At 45.1% G+C, this 18,816-nt stretch overlaps 1 protein-coding gene across 16 annotated transcripts in view; it reads right to left on the bottom strand.

Annotated features, from left to right (window-relative positions):
* ablim1a (actin binding LIM protein 1a) overlaps positions 1-18,816 on the bottom strand; it is a 147,417-nt gene that overhangs the window by 101,733 nt on the left and 26,868 nt on the right. For 2 of the 16 annotated variants that reach the window (XM_046359142.1, XM_046359148.1), the window contains exon 1: positions 12,709-13,353. The exons of 2 other annotated variants lie outside the window; for them this stretch is intronic. In XM_046359142.1, the coding sequence (XP_046215098.1) occupies positions 12,709-12,937 (229 nt within the window). In that variant the 5' untranslated portion in view covers positions 12,938-13,353. Of the gene's footprint in view, positions 1-12,708; positions 13,361-18,816 lie in introns of those variants that run through there. 12 more of the 16 variants (XM_046359149.1, XM_046359156.1, XM_046359141.1 and 9 more) reach the window with 11 other exon arrangements.

Raw genomic sequence — 18,816 nt, 5'->3', positions numbered from 1 at the left:
TGAAAGGTGAACATTCACCCCCAGTCTGAGATCCTGAGTGCTCTGGAGCAGGTTTTCATTAAAGATCTCTCTGTACTTTGCTCCATTCATCTTTCCCTCAAACTTGACTAGTCTCCCAGTCCCTGCCGCTGAAAAACATCCCCACAGCATGATTCTGCCACGACCATGCTTCACTGTAGGGATGGTATTGGCCAGGTGATGAACGGTGCCTGGTTTCCACCAGACATGACGCTTGGCATTCAGGCCAAAGAGTTCAAACTTTGTTACATCAGACCAGATAATCTTGTTTTTCATGATCTGAGAGTCCTATAGGTGCCTTTTGGCAAACTCCAAGTGGGCTGTAATGTGCCTTTTACCGAGGAGTGGCTCCCGTCTGGCCACTCCAACATAAAGGCCTGACTTGTGGAGGACTGCAGAGATCATTGTCCTTCTGGAAGGTCCTCCCATCTCCAAATAGGAACTCTGATGCTCTGTCAGGGTGGCCAGATCTAGGAAGAGAGTTGGAAGGTAACATGGTGCCGACAGAGACTGTCACCTCACTTCGCGTTCTTAGGAAACTATGCAGTATTTGTTTTTTTTATGTATTATTTCTTACACTGTTGCCCCAGGAAATCTTAAGTCTTATTACATACAGCAGGGAAGAACTATTGGCTATAAGAGCATCCTCAAATTACCAACATTATGACCAGGATCGCAACTTTCCCGAAACAACTTTCTGTTTGGACCACCACCCAGGACAATGGATAGATCCCTATAGGCAACGCAAAACAACGGTGGGGCAGACGGAGCGCTCTTCTGGTCAGGCTCCATAGAGGGGCACATCGCTCACCGCTCCCGAGAATACTACTCGCCAATGTCCCGTCTCTTGACAACAAGGTAGACAAAATTCGAGCAAGGATTGCCTTCCAGAGAGACATCAGAGATTGTAACATGCTCTGTTTAATGGAAACATGGCTCACATGGGATACCTTATCAGAGTCGGTACATCCAAACATCTCTCTGGTAAGAAGAAGAGCGGGGGTGTATGCCTTGTGATTAACAAGCCGTGGTGTGATCATAATAACATACAGGAACTCAAGTCCTATTGTTCACCTGACCTAGAATTCCTTACAATCAAATGCTGACCACATTAACTTTCACTGCTATGCGGATGACACACAGCTGTACATTTCAATGAAACATGGTGAAGCCCCAAAATTGCCCTCGCTAGAAGCATGTGTTTCAGACATAAGGAAGTGGATGGCTGCAAACTTTCTACTATTAAACTCGGACAAAACAGAGATGCTTGTTCTAGGTCCCAAGAAACAAAGAGATCTTCTGTTGAATCTGACAATTAATCTTAATGGTTGTACAGTCGTCTCAAATAAAACTGTGAAGGACCTCGGCGTTACTCTGGACCCTGATCTCTCTTTTGAAGAACATATCAAGACCATTTCGAGGACAGCTTTTTTCCATCTACGTAACATTGCAAAAATCAGAAACTTTCTGTCCAAAAATGATGCAGAAAAATTAATCCATGCTTTTGTCACTTCTAGGTTAGACTACTGCAATGCTCTATTTTCCGGCTACCCGGATAAAGCACTAAATAAACTTCAGTTAGTGCTAAATACGGCTGCTAGAATCCTGACTAGAACCAAAAAATTTGATCATATTACTCCAGTGCTAGCCTCTCTACACTGGCTTCCTGTCAAAACAAGGGCTGATTTCAAGGTTTTACTGCTAACCTACAAAGCATTACATGGGCTTGCTCCTACCTACCTCTCTGATTTGGTCCTGCCGTACATACCTACACGTACGCTACGGTCACAAGACGCAGGCCTCCTAATTGTCCCTAGAATTTCTAAGCAAACAGCTGGAGGCAGGGCTTTCTCCTATAGAGCTCCATTTTTATGGAACGGTCTGCCTACTCATGTCAGAGACGCAAACTCGGTCTCAACCTTTAAGTCTTTACTGAAGACTCATCTCTTCAGTGGGTCATATGATTGAGTGTAGTCTGGCCCAGGAGTGGGAAGGTGAACGGAAAGGCTCTGGAGCAACGAACCGCCCTTGCTGTCTCTGCCTGGCCGGTTCCCCTCTTTCCACTGGGATTCTCTGCCTCTAACCCTGTTACGGGGGCTGAGTCACTGGCTTGCTGGGGCTCTCTCGTGCCGTCCCTGGGGGGGGTGCGTCACCTGGGGGGGTTGATTCACTGTTGTGGTCGGCCTGTCTGGGTCCGTCCCCCCCCCCCCCCCTTGGGTTGTACTGTGTCGGGGATCTTTGTGGGCTATACTCGGCCTTGTCTCAGGATGGTAAGTTGGTGGTTGAAGATTTCACTCTAGTGGTGTGGGGGCTGTGCTTTGGCAAAGTGGGTGGGGTTATATCCTTCCTGTTTGGCCCTGTCCGGGGTGTCCTCGGATGGGGCCACAGTGTCTCCTGACCCCTCCTGTCTCAGCCTCCAGTATTTATGCTGCAGTAGTTTATGTGTCGGGGGCTAGGGTCAGTTTGTTTATCTGGAGTACTTCTCCTGTCCTATTCGGTGTCCTGTGTGAATCTAAGTGTGCATTCTCTAATTCTCTCCTTCTCTCTTCTTTTTTCTCTCTCGGAGGACCTGAGCCCTAGGACCATGCCCCAGGACTACCTGACATGATGACTCCTTGCTGTCCCCAGTCCACCTGGCCATGCTGCTGCTCCAGTTTCAACTGGCCTGGGCCCTAGGACCATGTCCCAGGACTACCTGACATGAGGACTCCTTGCTGTCCCCAGTCCACCTGGCCATGCTCCTGCTCCAGTTTCAACTGTTCTGCCTTACTATTATTCAACCATGCTGGTCATTTATGAACATTTGAACATCTTGGCCACGTTCTGTTATAATCTCCACCCGGCACAGCCAGAAGAGGACTGGCCACCCCACATATGCTCTCTCTAATTCTCTCTTTCTTTCTCTCTCTCGGAGGACCTGAGCCCTAGGACCGTGCCCCAGGACTACCTGACATGATGGCTCCTTGCTGTCCCCAGTCCACCTGACTGTGCTGCTGCTCCAGTTTCAACTGTTCTGCCTTATTATTATTTGACCATGCTGGTCATTTATGAACATTTGAACATCTTGGTCATGTTCTGTTATAATCTCTACCCGGCACAGCCAGAAGAGGACTGGCCACCCCACATAGCCCGGTTCCTCTCTAGGTTTCTTCCTAGGTTTTGGCCTTTCTAGGGAGTTTTTCCTAGCCACTGTGCTTTTACACCTGCATTGTTTGCTGTTTGGGGTTTTAGGCTGGGTTTCTGTACAGCACTTTGAGATATCAGCTGATGTACGAAGGGCTATATAAATAAATTTGATTTGATTTGATTATCTACAAGAGAATTCTCTTTGATTATAATCACAGCCGTGTATCCCCCCCCCCCCCGCCCCCAAGCAAACACCTTGTTGGCCTTGAAAGAACTTCATTGGACCATGTAAACTGGAAACCACGTATCCTGAGGCTGCATTAATTGTAGCTGAGGATTTTAACAAAGCTCATCTGAAAACAAGGCTCCCTAAATATTATCAGGGCTGGCAGTATTCTGGATCATTGCTACTTTACCTTCCGCAATGCATACAAAGCCCTCCCTCACCCTCCTTTCGGCAAATCTGACCACGACTCCATTTTGTTGTTCCCAGCCTTATAGACAGAAACTAAAACATGACACACCCGTCCTCAGGTCTGTTCAACGCTGGTCCGACCAATCTGATTCAACGATTGCTTCGATCATGTGGACGGGGATATGTTCCGGATAGCCTCAGACAACAACATTGATGTATACGCTGATTTGGTGAGCGAGTTTATTAGCAATGCATCGGTGATGTTGTAGCCACAGTGACTATTAAAACCTTCCACAATCAGAAACTGTGGATTGATGGCAGCATTCATGCAAAACTGAAAGCGCGAAATACTGCTTTTAATCATGGCAAGGCGAACAGAAACATGCCCGAATACAAACAGTGTAGCTATTCCCTCCGCAAGGAAATCAATTAAGCTAAGCATCAGTATAGAGACAAAGTAGAGTCGCAATTCAACGGCTCAGACATGAGATGTATGTGGCAGGGTCTACAGTCAATCATGGATTACAAAAAGAAAACCAGCCCCGTCGTGGACACCAATGTCTTGCTCCCAGACAAACTTAATCAACTTCTTTGCTCGCTTTGAGGACAATACAGTGCCACTGACACAGCCCCCTACCAAAACCTGCGGGCTCTCCTTGACTGCAGCCAATGTTAGTAAAACATTTAAACGTGTTAACCCTTGCAAGGCTGCCGGCCCAGATGGCATCCCGAGCCGCGTCCTCAGAGCATGCGCAGACCAGCTGGCTGGTGTGTTTATGGACATATTCAATCAATCCCTATCCCAGTTTTCTGTTCCCACATGCTTCAAGAGGGCCACCATTGTTCCTGTTCCCAAGAAAGCCAAGGTAACTGAGCTAAATGACTATCGCCCTGTAGCACTCACTTCCGTCAACATCAACTCCTGTGAGAGACAAGTCAAGGATCATATCATCTCCACCCTACCTGACACACTAGACCCACTCCAATTTTCTTTCCACCCCAATAGGTTCACAGACAATTGCAATCACACGGCACACTGCCCTAACTCATCTGGACAAGAGGAATACATATGGAAGAATGCTGTTTGTCAATTACAGCTCAGTATTTAACACCATAGTACCCTCCAAACTCGTCATTAAGCTCGAGACTCTGGGTCTCAACCCCGCCCTGTGCAACTGGGTCCTGGACTTTCTGACGGGCCGCCCCCAAGTGGTGAGGGTAGGAAACAACATCTCCACCCCGCTGATCCTCAACACTGGAGCCCCACAAGGGTGCGTTCTCAGCCCTCTCCTGTACCTCTCCTGTACTCCCTGTTCACCCAGGACTGCGTGGCCATGCACGCCTCCAACTCAATCATAAAGTTTGCAGACGACACTACAGTGGTATGCTTGATTACCAACAATGACGAGACGGCCTACAGGGAGGAGGTGAGGGCCCTCGGACTGTGATGTCAGGACAATAACCTCACACTTAACGTCAGCAAAACAAAGGAGATGATCGTGGAGAAGGTAAAAAGTTTTAAGTTCCTCGGCGTACACATCACGGACAAACTGAAATGGTCCACCCGCACAGACAGCGTGGTGAAGAACGCGCAACAGCTCCTCTTCAACCTCAGGAGGCTGAAGAAATTTGGCTTGTCACCAAAATCACTCACAAACCTTTAAAGATAAACAATCGATTGCATCCTGTCGGGCAGTATCACTGCCTGCTACGACAACTGCTCCACCCACAACTGTAAGGCTCTCCAGAGGGTAGTGAGTTCTGCACAACTCATCACCGGGGGCAAACTACCTGCCCTCCAGGACACCTACACCTTCTGATGTCACAGGAAGATCAAAAAGTTCAAGGACAACAACCACCCGAGCCACTGCCTGTTCACAACACTATCATCCAGATGGCGAGGTCAGTACAGGTGCATCAAAGCTGGGACCGGGAGACTGAAAAACAGCTTCTATCTCAAGGCCATCAGACTGTTAAACAGCCATCACTAACATTGAGTGGCTGCTGACAACATACTGACTCAAATCTCTAGCCGCTTTAATAATTAATAATTGGATGTAATAAATGTAATAAATGTATCACAAATCACTTTAAACAATGCCACTTTATATAATGTTTACATACCCTACATTACTCATCTCATATGTATATACTGTACTCTATACCATCTACTGCTTCTTGCCTATGCCACACGGCCATTGCTCATCCATCCATATATATATATATATATGTACATATTCTCATTCATTCCTTTACACTTGTGTGTGTATAAGGTAGTTGTTGTGAAATTGTTAGATTACTTGTTAGATATTACTGCATGGTCGGAACTAGAAGCACAAGCATTTTGCTACACTCACATTAACATCTGCTAACCATGTGTATGTGACCATTAAGATTTGATTTGATTTGGTAGTTCCAAACTTCTTCTATTTAAGATTGATGGAGGACTGTGGTCTTGGAGACCTTCAATGCTGCAGAAATGTTTTGGTACCCTTCCCCAGATCTGCGCCTCGATACAAGCCTGTCTCGGAGCTCTACGGACAATTCCTTCGACGTTATGGCTTGGTTTTTGCTCTGACATGCACTGTCAACTGTGGGACCTTATATAGACAAGTGTGTCTTTCCAAATCATGTCCAATCAATGTAATTTACAATAAGAGGACTCCAATCAAGTTGTAGAAACATCTAAATGATGATAAATGGAAACAGGATGCATCTGAGCATCAATTTCGCGTCTCATAGCAAAAGGTTTGAAAACGTGTTTCCAGAGTGAGCTGTTTTCTCATTTGTGACTGGAAGTGCAGTAACTAGCAAAGTTAGCCAGTTAGTTTGGGTGCTTGACTGCTGTTGTTAGGTCAGAACGTTTGGATTAACCCTACTTTTCGTCCAGAGCATTGAGTGTGCGCTTCGGGACTTCAGAGTGCGAAACGCTCTGAATTTACGAACGGCCAATCTGACAATGCTCTGAGTTTACCAACGCCCAGAGCACAATCTGGCATTCCAGATTAAATTCATTAACACACCCGTAGTATAAGCCAGCCTTTAGGCTTCAAATCTTTGGTTGTTTAGTACATAGCCTCACAAAGCTTAAGAGGATGTGAATGATTCTGAATGGGTGTCGACTAAGAATAGCTCTCCAGTAGGTACCAAAAATATTCAAGGGCCATTTTCTCAAAGTTGATTAACTTTCAAAGCAGAATTACTTTCCCATTGTTGCTCAACTGTAGTGTATGATACACCATTTTCTATCTGTGAGTCTACTTTTATCCAATGCAAAAAACAACATTTCAAATTTTGTAACATAAGACTGAATCTATGGCAAACAAGAGGATGGTCAAACATACCATTCCACTACTGGAGTATCCCCAGCATCATTCATGCTGAGATAACATTCCAATTATTCAATTTGGTCTCGTTGGCATGCAAGCCACATCTCCTGAATGTCTGCACCCAACTGCTGTAGAATTTGATACTGATCACCACACATTGAATAGCTGACATAATTACAAGAGTAGGGGCTAAAGATACAAAATCCTTCAAGGAACCTTGAACCCCAAAATATCTAATTCCGATGTCCGATGTCTGAGCCCACTTGTTTTTCTTAGTTGTTTTTCCATTTCATATATGGGAGACATTAGGGATATGAGAAAACATGGTTGTATTATGTTCTACCTTGGGTAGGGGTATCAACAACAACCAAAAGAAGACGATGGCAGTATTGTCAGCAGCTTGAAAATAAAAGAGAGCCGCATACTCTTGGAGCTCAGATGCAAAAATGTAATACCAACGTTTCGACAGCCAAGCTGTCTTCATCAGGGTATAATCACAAACACTGCGGGATGACTCGTTTATATAGTGTCAAAAGACACAGGTGTCTGTAATCATGGCCACGAGTGGCCTAATATCGTTGGTTAATAATCAAATATTACAATGTCATACAAAGAACAGCATACAAACAAATGGATAGCATACGATCATAGATTAATTTGACTATACAAGTTTACACACAATTACAATGGCAAAGTCACAATAATCACAAGAATGGCTTCAGATCAAAGTCTACGTTGAGACCGAAGGGTGCAAGGGTCTTTAAATTAAAGATCCAGGCAGCCTCTCGTTTTAACAATAAGTTATCAAGGTCACCCCCTCTCCTAGGGAGGGTGACATGTTCAATGCCAATATAACACAGAGACGAAATCGAGTGGCCTGCCTCCAAGAAGTGGGCCGCAACTGGATAAGTAAAGTTTTTACACCTAATGGTGCTATGATGCTCTGAGATACGTACTTTTAATTAGCGCTTTGTTTTACCTACATAATTTTTACCACAAGGACAAGTTATAAGATAAATAACTGCCTTAGTGGAGCACGTAATAACACATTTTATTGGGATCGATTTCCCTGTTTGTGGGTGTTTGAAGGATCTACATTTATAAGTGCCATTGCATTGAGCACAGCCATTACATTTGTAATTTCCATCCAGTAGGGGCGCAAATAGACGTTCAGGAATATCTTGGGGTGGTAAATCAGAGTTTCCCAATTGGTCTCTGAGATTTCTGCCCCGCGAGAATACGACCAAGGGAAGGTCCGAAAACACATTACCGAGACTATCATCGGATTTTAGGACGTGCCAATGTTTGTGAACAATTCCCTTAATTTGTTCAGAGCACTTTGAATAGTGGGTAGTTAGAACGCAAGAATGCGTCTTTTTGCGAGACTGACCTTGAAAAAGGTCATGTCTCGTTTTGTTTTGAATTTTCTCAATGGCAATATTAATCTGATCATTCTTGTAGCCCCTCTCCTTGAACTTTCTTTGCGTCTCAGCCATATTTCTGTCGAAATCGGACTGTTTTTTGCAAATTCTTTTGATTCGATAGAATTGGCTGTAGGGCAAACTATTTTTTAAGGGAAGTGGGTGACAACTATCAGTCCTCAACAAACTGTTACGATCAGCAGGTTTCCTGTAAAGATCAGTGTATAGAACATTATCTTCTCACAAGATCAGAAGATCACGAAAACTGATTAGACGTGTATCAGATTGCATAGTAAATCTCAGATGCTCAGAACAGGAGTTAAGAAAAGCATGGAAAGCCTGGAGCTGTTTTGCATCACCCCTCCATAGAACAAAAATATCATCAATATACCGCTTCCAAATAATGATGTGAGGCAAGAAAACATTTTTGAGAGGATTGAAAATAGACTGTTTCTCCATGTAACCCACATACAAATTAGCATAGTTACGAGCCATGGGGGATCCCATAGCAGTCCCTTTAGTCTGAATAAAGAAATCATTTAGAAACATGAAATAGTTATGCGTGAGTACTATTTCAGCCAATGTTACAATGCAGGCACTGGAAGGTAGTTCATTAGGGTCACGTTGCAGAAGAAAATGTTCCATAGCTTCAATTACCGCCCTCGTGTGGAATATTAGTGTATAATGACTCAACATCAAAAGTAACTAACAAGGTATTCTCAGGGAGAGGATCAAGAGATTCAATGATAGAGATCATACTGCTGGTGTCCTTTACAAAGGAGGGGAGCTGTTCTGCGAGTGGTCAACAGAAGTAGATAGAGGGGCCGTTACTACATCAATGCCTGCTACAATAGGGGCTGTTACTGCATCAATGCCCGCTACAATAGGGGCGTTACTGCATCAATGCCCGCTACAATAGGGGCCGTTACTGCATCAATGCCCGCTACAATAGGGGCCGTTACTGCATCAATGCCCGCTACAATAGGGGCCGTTACTGCATCAATGCCCGCTACAATAGGGGTCGTTACTGCATCAATGCCCGCTACAATAGGGCGCCCTGGAGGTTGTGTAACATTCTTGTGTAATTTCGGCAAAGTATAGAAGGTGGCAATTTTAGGGTGTTGAATAGCATGTTCTTTTTTGGTTATCTGACCAGAACTTAAATACCCATCTAGGACAGACAAGATAGTATTCTGAAATTGGGAAGTGGGGTCACTTCTGAGTTTCTTGTAAAAGGTGTTGTCAAGCAGCTGTCTATGACACTCATGTACATAAGCTGTCCTATCCATGAGTACAACCGACCCACCCTTATCAGCAGGACGAATAAGGACTGACGTATCAGATTGTAAATCAAGCAAAGCTTGTTTTTCATTCTTGGGTAAATTATGGAAAGATTTGGATCCCTGTTTATTCTTAAGGAGAAGTCCAACATAATTTTCCACAAGTCTGCAATATGTCTCGATAGAGTGATTGCGATTGGCTGGAGGTATAAAATAACTCTTGCTTCTAAAATGAGTCAGAGTATGTGCAGGAGAGCAACCTACTGGTTCAATAGAAGTGTCAGAATTAGGGGAGCTAAAGTATTCCCTTAAAAGGATGTTTCTGAAAAACTTGAACATGTCTACCTTAACATCAAAATCGTTGCACCGAGTTGTAGGCACAAAAGATAACCCTTTATTAAGCAAAGAGACATGGGCAGGGCTCAATATCTTGCTTGATAAATTAAAGACACTCAGTCCCGTGGGTTCTGGGACCTCTGATATTCGTTTCTTCTTACCCAGTCGGGTGCGACATCTCGTCGATGCGCGTGCCTGCGGCCTCCTCCGCCCTTCTGTCCGTCCAGTCTCTACCGCTGGAAGCCGATGAGGCGCTGGTTGTAGAGCGTTGATCAGACAAGGGTGGATAGAAGTAAGCGGCATCCCTCCTGCATCTGTCATGGAGAGGGGGAGCAGGACCCCTTTTGTCAGGGTTTCTCCAGAAGTAGACTTTACCATCGGCCTTGTCTTTTTTGTCTTGGTTGAATTTCTTGATTTTAAGTTCCTTTATTTCTGTAGACAACTTGTCCTGGAGCGCTTGGTTAGTTTTCATCAGTTCACCGCTCTGAAAGCTTATTATTGCTGCAGGTTAATTTCAATGAAAGTCACGTTTGCAATCATATCACGTGAAACAATGCACTGGAACTCTGTCAGGGTGGAATAGTCCATTATTATTAACCAGTCTGTGGGTGATTAATGACACCTGTTTCTACCATTATGAGAAAACCTATATAATATATGTATAGAAATACATTATTGATCTATTAGGAATTATTATTTGGCTCTATAGAGTAAATTCCTTTTTTTGGTCCTTTTTTGTCAACAATGTGGCCTCATTAACCTGGGCACAGTGGCCAGGCACTGTTCGGTCGCTGGACATATTTTGCAGTAGACGAACGTGCACAGGTAATCTACTTAACCTACTTTTTGAAGTTATTTGTTTGACAATCAGATGAAAACTCCATGACTGGTTGTGATCGAGACACATTTAAAAAGTAATACATTTTTACAGTTACATTACATCTTTACTTGGTCCATTTAAAAATCTAGAGACCCACGAGCGTCAAGGTATGATTCACACGCTGGCTGGCTCTTTTAAGTGAATTTACTGATGTATGCTAATACCCTCATGTAAATCCTGACCTTGAATGCAAACACAAACAAAACTTTTGGAATTGATTTGTGATTTATTTGAACAGGGAAATGTACCATGCCTAAACTGAAGCATTTAATGTGTTGAACTATCATAACTATATTGAATTAATCCACCTGGCATCGATTAAGGTTCAAAATGTTATGACCCCCCCTAAACTGGGTCTGTGCCCCACCTTGGCCACTGCTTTCAAAATGTTCTGGACACGCCACTGGTTAGGGAGCCTCGAGCTGAGAATCTTTTTCTTTTTTAAATGCCCAGCTCATGAGGCCTCTTGATGATGGGATGTGAGGTCTGAAGCAATTGCCTCTTCCACCACCGATGTATTAAAATAACCCAACACAAATTGGGATTAATTCTAATCCTGCTCTTAATTAAAGTGCAGCTATTGGATCTCTATCTATCTCTGGACATTGATGGGGGGTTAGCTTCTGATAGTATAATGTATTACAAAACAGAGATGATAGTCATGTGATAAGAGCGAGTTAGTTATCATGCACATCTTACAATCTAAGGTACATCCCAAATGGCATCCAAACTGCACTACATACCTATTGACCCTGGTCAAAAATAGTGAACTATATAGAGAATAGGCCTCCATTTGGGGCATCCATCTTTAAACAACCAGTTTACAACCTGACCATGACATAAAATAAGTCATAATGAAGTCATTGCAACTTTTCCAACCCCCGCTGTGGCTAGATGTTCATACTAAGTATAAGAAAACGCTGTCCACCATGGAGGATGGACCAACGATCGATCATTTTCAACTGATCAACTTCAAGTAGTGCACTATATAGGGAATAGGTTTCCATTTGGGATCTAGCCCATATCTCACAGCCTGACGTGCAGTCAATGGACGAATAAGGTCTGGAAAGTCCAATTTGTAAGTCGCTCTGGATAAGAGCGTCTGCTAAATGACTTAAATGTAAATGTAATGTAAATGAAAGTCCTCATCCACACTGTAATCCTGATGTAAACCACCATGTTGGTTCCATACTTGGCAGACTTTGGCCCCTTTCCCTGCACAAGTTTTATATTACATAAATTCCGAGAAGACAGCAATACATTTTGGACTTTGCAATAACACTTTTTTGGAGTAAATAAGATATGATTGCGTAACACACCACAAACATGGACGCACACACACACACACACACACACACACACACACACACACACACACACACACACACACACACACACACACACACACACACACACACACACACACACACACACACACACACACACACACACACACACACACACACACACACACACACACACACACACACACACACACAGGCCAGTGCTGCAGTGCCTGAAGTGCTATAATTACTCACTTTCAATACAATTAAAATGAAGTAATCTCAATCTCTGTGCAAAGCCTTATCAATCCACTTTCATAATCTGCTTTATCTGCCTACTCACAAACAGCACGCTGAGCTTTGACTGATGCTGCACTTGGACCACAGCACTTAATGCTAATATCAAACCGTACTCAAAAAGTATGTAGAGCTAGTTGTATAACTCTGAAAAACAATGGCGAGTTCAAAGTGACTAATGAAGAGTAAAGAGATTAATAGATACAAGCAGGCTGGCAGGCAGACACAAAGACAGACAGACCAGTAGACAGACAGACAGATAGACACTAACAGACAGACAGATTTTCCCTGCCAGGACCTCCTACCCCATACCATAGACCTACCTGGTGCCAGATCGATAAGTCTCTCGCTCAGGTAATAGTCGTTAGGGTTGAGGTACGGCAGCTGCTGCATGTACACTTTGGGAATGAGGTAGAGCACCTCAGCCACTTGACCGTCCTCAATGATGGACATGCGCTTGACTGAGTTTTTATGTTTGATGCGGGCGAGGCGGTCCACTGTGTGGCTACGGTTGGAGCTACACAGCTTGCCCAGGCTGTTGAGGGTGGGCATGTTGCCCGGTTCCCCCTCGGCCTTCCCACAGAGCAGGGTACAACACTCTAAATACAACTCAGCCAGAATCCTAGGATGGCTTTCAACTCTACCAGGACACTTCAACCCTCCTGCCCAGAGGACTTCGACAAAAATGTGGGGACAGGCCTCTAAAATCTCAGAGCTGTGAACATGTCAGACATCCACCATCACGGGTCATGTAAAGATCCAAAGAGAGCGCGTGATGCAGATTTCCAAAGGAATCTCCTCCTGTAGATCTCCTTCAAGTGGACATCCCAGACCTCCAGAGCAGAGGTGACTCTTCAAGAATGGAACCTGTATCAAAGGCTTCAGGGTCGAGGTCAAGACAGCAAACAGCACAGAGCACTGACCACATAGCATAGCCTAAAGGTATACAGCAGAACAGTGTAGGGGTAAAGAGGCTTACACTGTGTCTTCCACCCAGCCAGATCAGCCAGCTTCTTCCCCCTCTTCACTAAGCAGCTTAGGGCTGACGTAGATTCCATGATTATCTTCAGGGTGGGGTTAGGTGACCTGGGTACACTGTAAAGGGGTTGCCGTGAATTTGACAGTAATTTATACCTACTGTAATCTACAACGCAGTACAATACAGTAAACTGGACTGTATTATATTGTACTAAAGTAAATGCTACGGTACTCGTAGTGAATTAACAAATTAACTGATTAAATTCATTGACGGGAGATGGGGTTTGTGTTTCACAGTATTTTACTGTAATAACATTGGATTGGTGCAAGCAGGTTGACTGCTACACTGTAAAACAAATCTAGTTGTTTTTAGAGTAATTTATTCTTATTGTAATCTTTGGTACCGTTTTTTTGCGGTAACTGCGCTGTTAAAACTTTTCGTTACACTACCGGCTACTGCGAAAATACTCTTTTTTTGTACTGCTGAGTGCTAATTAATTGGGACTATACATCACATAGGATTTGAACTCACAAGCTATTGGTTGGTAACTACTTGAATGTCCTGCTGCACCACCAGGTCAGTGACAATACAATAGAAAAATACACGATTTTGAATTACCCTTCCCCCGCTATCTGAGATACCTACTGCAGCATCATCCTCCACCTACAACAACCATTCTTCCAGTCACATTTTGTTAAATGTCCCCAAAGCACACACATCCCTGGGTCGCTCAACTGCAGCTAGAGACTGGAACGAGCTGCAAAAAACACTCAAAGTGGAATGTTTTATCTCCATCTCTTCATTCAAAGACTCAATCAAGGACACTCTTCCTGACAGTTGTGTTGCTGCTTCACGTGATGTAGTGTTGTCTCTACCTTCTTGCCCTTTGTTCTGTTGTCTGTGCCCAATAATGTTTGTACCATGTGTTGTGCTGCTACCATGTTGTGCAGCTGCCATGTTGTGTTCCGGTTCCGGTTGGAGCGAGTGGTCGCATCTGCACGTCGCTCCAACGGGTAGTATAACTTTTTCATTATATTTCATTATATCACAACGGTTTGATTTGTCTTATCTTAGCAATTTCTTCTCAGCTAGCTACATAGCCGTCTTTGTATCAAAGATAATTGCGTAATTATCGTATTTCGCCGTCCTAACGTAGTCTTCACTAGCCAGCTAGCTAACGTCCACTGATTAGCTGCACTGAGAAACTTTTACACTCAACTGAACGACTTGATTAGTTTAGTGTTAGCTACCTACATAGCTGTCTTTGCTGTCTTCGTATCATCGTATCATCGTATCCAAGATAATTGTGTTGTTTAGGTTTAGAGTGTGTAGTCTTAGAGTGATTATCTTAATTTACCGAGGTTAGCTAGCCAGCTATTTGTCGTCCTTAACGTAGGTGACTCTGCTAGCTAGCCAACAGCTAGCCAACGCTAGCCAACGTCTTCTGTATAGAACTCAACTACCCGGTCGCATTCACAGGTTGTATCACATTTTCACTTCATTTCATTACAGTACAACGGTTTGATTTGTTTGATCGTAGCTAGCTACTTAGCTAGCTACATAGCCGTCTTTGTATCAAAGATAATTGTGTAGTCTAGAGCGATTTTCTAGGTTCGCTAGCCATCTATTGTCGTTCTTTTAACGCAACGTAACGTAAACAACACTGCTAGCTAGCCTGCTAGCCCCGAATAGCAACACTGCAGAAACTATTACACTCAACGGAATGACTTGATTAGTGTAGTGTCAACAACGCACCCACTGCCAGCTGGCCTTTCAGCAGTACTGTATCATTTTAATCATTTTAGTCAATAAGATTCTTGCTACGTAGCTTAACTTTCTGAACATTCGAGACGTGTAGTCCACTTGTCATTCCAATCTCCTTTGCATTAGCGTAGCCTCTTCTGTAGCCTGTCAACTATGTGTCTGTTTATCCCTGTTCTCTCCTCTCTGCACAGACCATACAAACGCTCCTCACCGCGTGGCCGAAGGCCACCCTACTCTGGTGGTCCCAGCGACAATGACGACCACGTGGAGTTCCAGGTCTCCGGTAGCCTCTGGAACTGCCAATCTGCGGTCAACAAGGCAGAGTTCATCTCAGCCTATGCCTCCCTCCAGTCCCTCGACTTCTTGGCACTGACGGAAACATGGATCACCACAGACAACACTGCTACTCCTACTGCTCTCTCTTCGTCCGCCCACGTGTTCTCGCACACCCCGAGAGCATCTGGTCAGCGGGGTGGTGGCACCGGGATCCTCATCTCTCCCAAGTGGTCATTCTCTCTTTCTCCCCTTACCCATCTGTCTATCGCCTCCTTTGAATTCCATGCTGTCACAGTCACTAGCCCTTTCAAGCTTAACATCCTTATCATTTATCGCCCTCCAGGTTCCCTCGGAGAGTTCATCAATGAGCTTGATGCCTTGATAAGCTCCTTTCCTGAGGACGGCTCACCTCTCACAGTTCTGGGCGACTTTAACCTCCCCCGTCTACCTTTGACTCTTTCCTCTCTGCCTCCTTCTTTCCACTCCTCTCCTCTTTTGACCTCACCCTCTCACCTTCCCCCCTACTCACAAGGCAGGCAATACGCTCGACCTCATCTTTACTAGATGCTGTTCTTCCACTAACCTCACTGCAACTCCTCCAAGTCTCCGACCACTGCCTTGTATCCTTTTCCCTCTCGCTCTCATCCAACACCTCCCACACTGCCCCTACTCGGATGGTATAGCGGTTCCGTCCCATTCCAATGAAGAGACATGAAAGAGCTCTCTGTTAGCTACTCTCTCCTCTTCCATCCTATCATCTCTTCCCTCCGCTCAAACCTTCTCCCACCTATCTCCTGATTCTTCCTCAATGCCCTCCTCTCCTCCCTCTCTGCATCCCTTGACTCTCTTGTTAAGGCCGGCTCGGTCCTCCCCTCCCGCTCCGTGGCTCGATGACTCTTTAATGACGAGCTCGAATACAGAACATAACTCCGGGCACACGGAAATGGAGTGAAAACCTATACAGCCTGTCTCCCTGCGGACCTGGCATCCTTTCACTCCCTCCTCTCTACATTTTCCTCCCTCTGTCTCAACAAAAAGCCACTTTTACCACGCTAAATTCCAAGCATCTGCCTCTAACCCTAAGGGAAGCTCTTTGCCACCTTCTCCTCCCTCCTGAATCCTCCGCCCCCTCCCCCCTCCTCCCTCTCTGCAATGATTAAAGTCAACCATTTTGAAAAGAAGGTCGACGACATCCGATCCTCGTTTGCTAAGTCAAACGACATATAAATGGTTCTGCTCACACTGCCCTACCCTGTGCTTGACCTCTTTCTCCCCTCTCTCTCCAGATGAAATCTCGCGTCTTGTGACGGCCTGCCCCGTAACAACCTGCCCGCTTGACCCTATCCCCTCCTCTCTTCTCCAGACCATTTCCGGAGACCTTCTCCCTATACCTCACCTCGCTCATCAACTCATCCCTGACCGTTGGCACGTCCCTTCCGTCTTCAAGGAGCGAGAGTTGCACGTCCCTTCTGAAAAAACCTAAACTCGATCCCTCCGATGTCAACAATTACAGACCAGTATCCCTTCTTTCTTTTCTCTCCAAAACTCTTGAACGTGCCGTCCTTGGCCAGCTCTCTATCTCTCTGAATGAATCCAAATCAGTCAGGTTTCAAACTGTCATTGAATGACCTTCTTGACTCTCTCTCCATAACTCATTATCGGTTTCATGAACCAGTCATTCAACTGAATGCTTCCTCTGAATCATATTACACCAGGTGGCTATAACCTTGTCACTGCTCTCACCACTGGTGTCCCCCAGGGCTCTGTTCTTGGCCCTCTCCTCTAACTCTCTCTGTCCTACCCAAGGTCGCTCCTACCAGGTGGCGTGGCAGAAGTCTCACCACTGGTGTCCCCCAGGGCTCTGTTCTTGGCCCTCCTATTCTCGCTATACACCAAGTCACTTGGCTCTGTCATAACCTCACATGGTCTCTCTTATCATTGCTATGCAGACGACACACAATTAATCTTCTCCTTTCCCCCTTCTGATGACCAGGTATCGCATCTCTGCATGTCTGGCAGACATATCAGAGTGGATGACGGTGCTGAACCTCGGCAAGACGAAATAAGCTGCTCTTCCTCCCGGGGAAGGACTGCCCGTTCCATGATCTCGCCATCACGGTCGACAACTCCATTGTGTCCTCCTCCCAGAGCGCCAAGAACCTTGGCGTGATCCTGGACAACACCGTCTTCTCAAAAACATCAAGGCGGTGGCCCGTTTGTTCATGCTCTACAACATCCGCAGAGTACGACCCTGCCTCACACAGGAAGCGGCGCAGGTCCTAATCCAGGCACTTGTCATCTCCCGTCTGGATTACTGCAACTCGCTGTTGGCTGGGCTCCCTGCCTGTGCCATTAAACCCCTTCAACTCATCCAGAACGCCGCAGCCCGTCTGGTGTTCAACCTTCCCAAGTTCTCTCACGTCACCCCGCTCCTCCGTTCTCTCCACTGGCTTCCAGTTGAAGCTCGCATGAATACGGAGCTGTGAGGGGAACGGCACCTCAGTACCTCCAGGCTCTATACACCCAAACAAGGGCATACGTTCATCCACCTCTGGCCTGCTCGCCTCCCTACCACTGAGGAAGTACAGCTTCAGCCCAGTCAAAACTGTTCGCTGCCCTGGCCCCCCAATGGTGGAACAAACTCCCTCACGACGCCAGGACAGCGGAGTCAATCACCACCTTCTAGGAGACACCTCACCTCTTTGAATACCTAGGATAGGTTAAGTAATCCCTCTCACCCCACCCCCTAGATGCACTATTGTTAAGTGATGTCCCACTGATGCTAAGGTTATAAGTGTTGCTGCTAAATGACATGTGTTGCTATGTTGCTAACATTGTCTTATGTGTCTGCCCTCTTATGTAGTGTTATGGTGTCTCTCTTATCGTGATGTGTGTTTTGTCCTAAAAAATGTAAATAAATAAAATCCTATCCCCTTTCCCGACCTTTTGAGAGGTCTTGTAAATAAGAATTTGTTCTTAACTGACTTTCCTAGTTAAATGAAGGTTAAATAAATACATCTAATAAAAAATCCATGCCAGCTGAAGACCTAGCTAGTCAGTAACTAGCTAACACCAGACACAGATGAAAGGGGAGACATATAAGTATCTATGCCATAGATGAATAGTGTAAACCTTTTATTATACATTTTATATTCAATAGTATGTGGACACCCCTTCAAATTAGTGGATTTGGCTATTTCAGCCACACCCATTGCTGACAGGTGTATCAAAATCGAGCACATAGCCATGCAATCTCCATAGCCAAACATTGGCAGTAGAATGGCCATACTGAAGAGCTGTGACTTTCAACTTGGCACCGTCATAGGATGCCACCTTTCCAACAAGTCAGTTCATCAAATTTCTGCCCTGCAAGAGCTGCCCCAGTCAACTGTAAGTGCTGTTATTGTGAAGT

Source organism: Oncorhynchus gorbuscha, linkage group LG08 (genome assembly GCF_021184085.1).
Source record: "Oncorhynchus gorbuscha isolate QuinsamMale2020 ecotype Even-year linkage group LG08, OgorEven_v1.0, whole genome shotgun sequence".
Taxonomy (NCBI): Eukaryota; Metazoa; Chordata; class Actinopteri; order Salmoniformes; family Salmonidae; genus Oncorhynchus; species Oncorhynchus gorbuscha.
The sequence above is the reverse complement of the archived record's forward strand: the minus strand, read 5'-3'. Positions and strand labels throughout refer to the sequence as shown.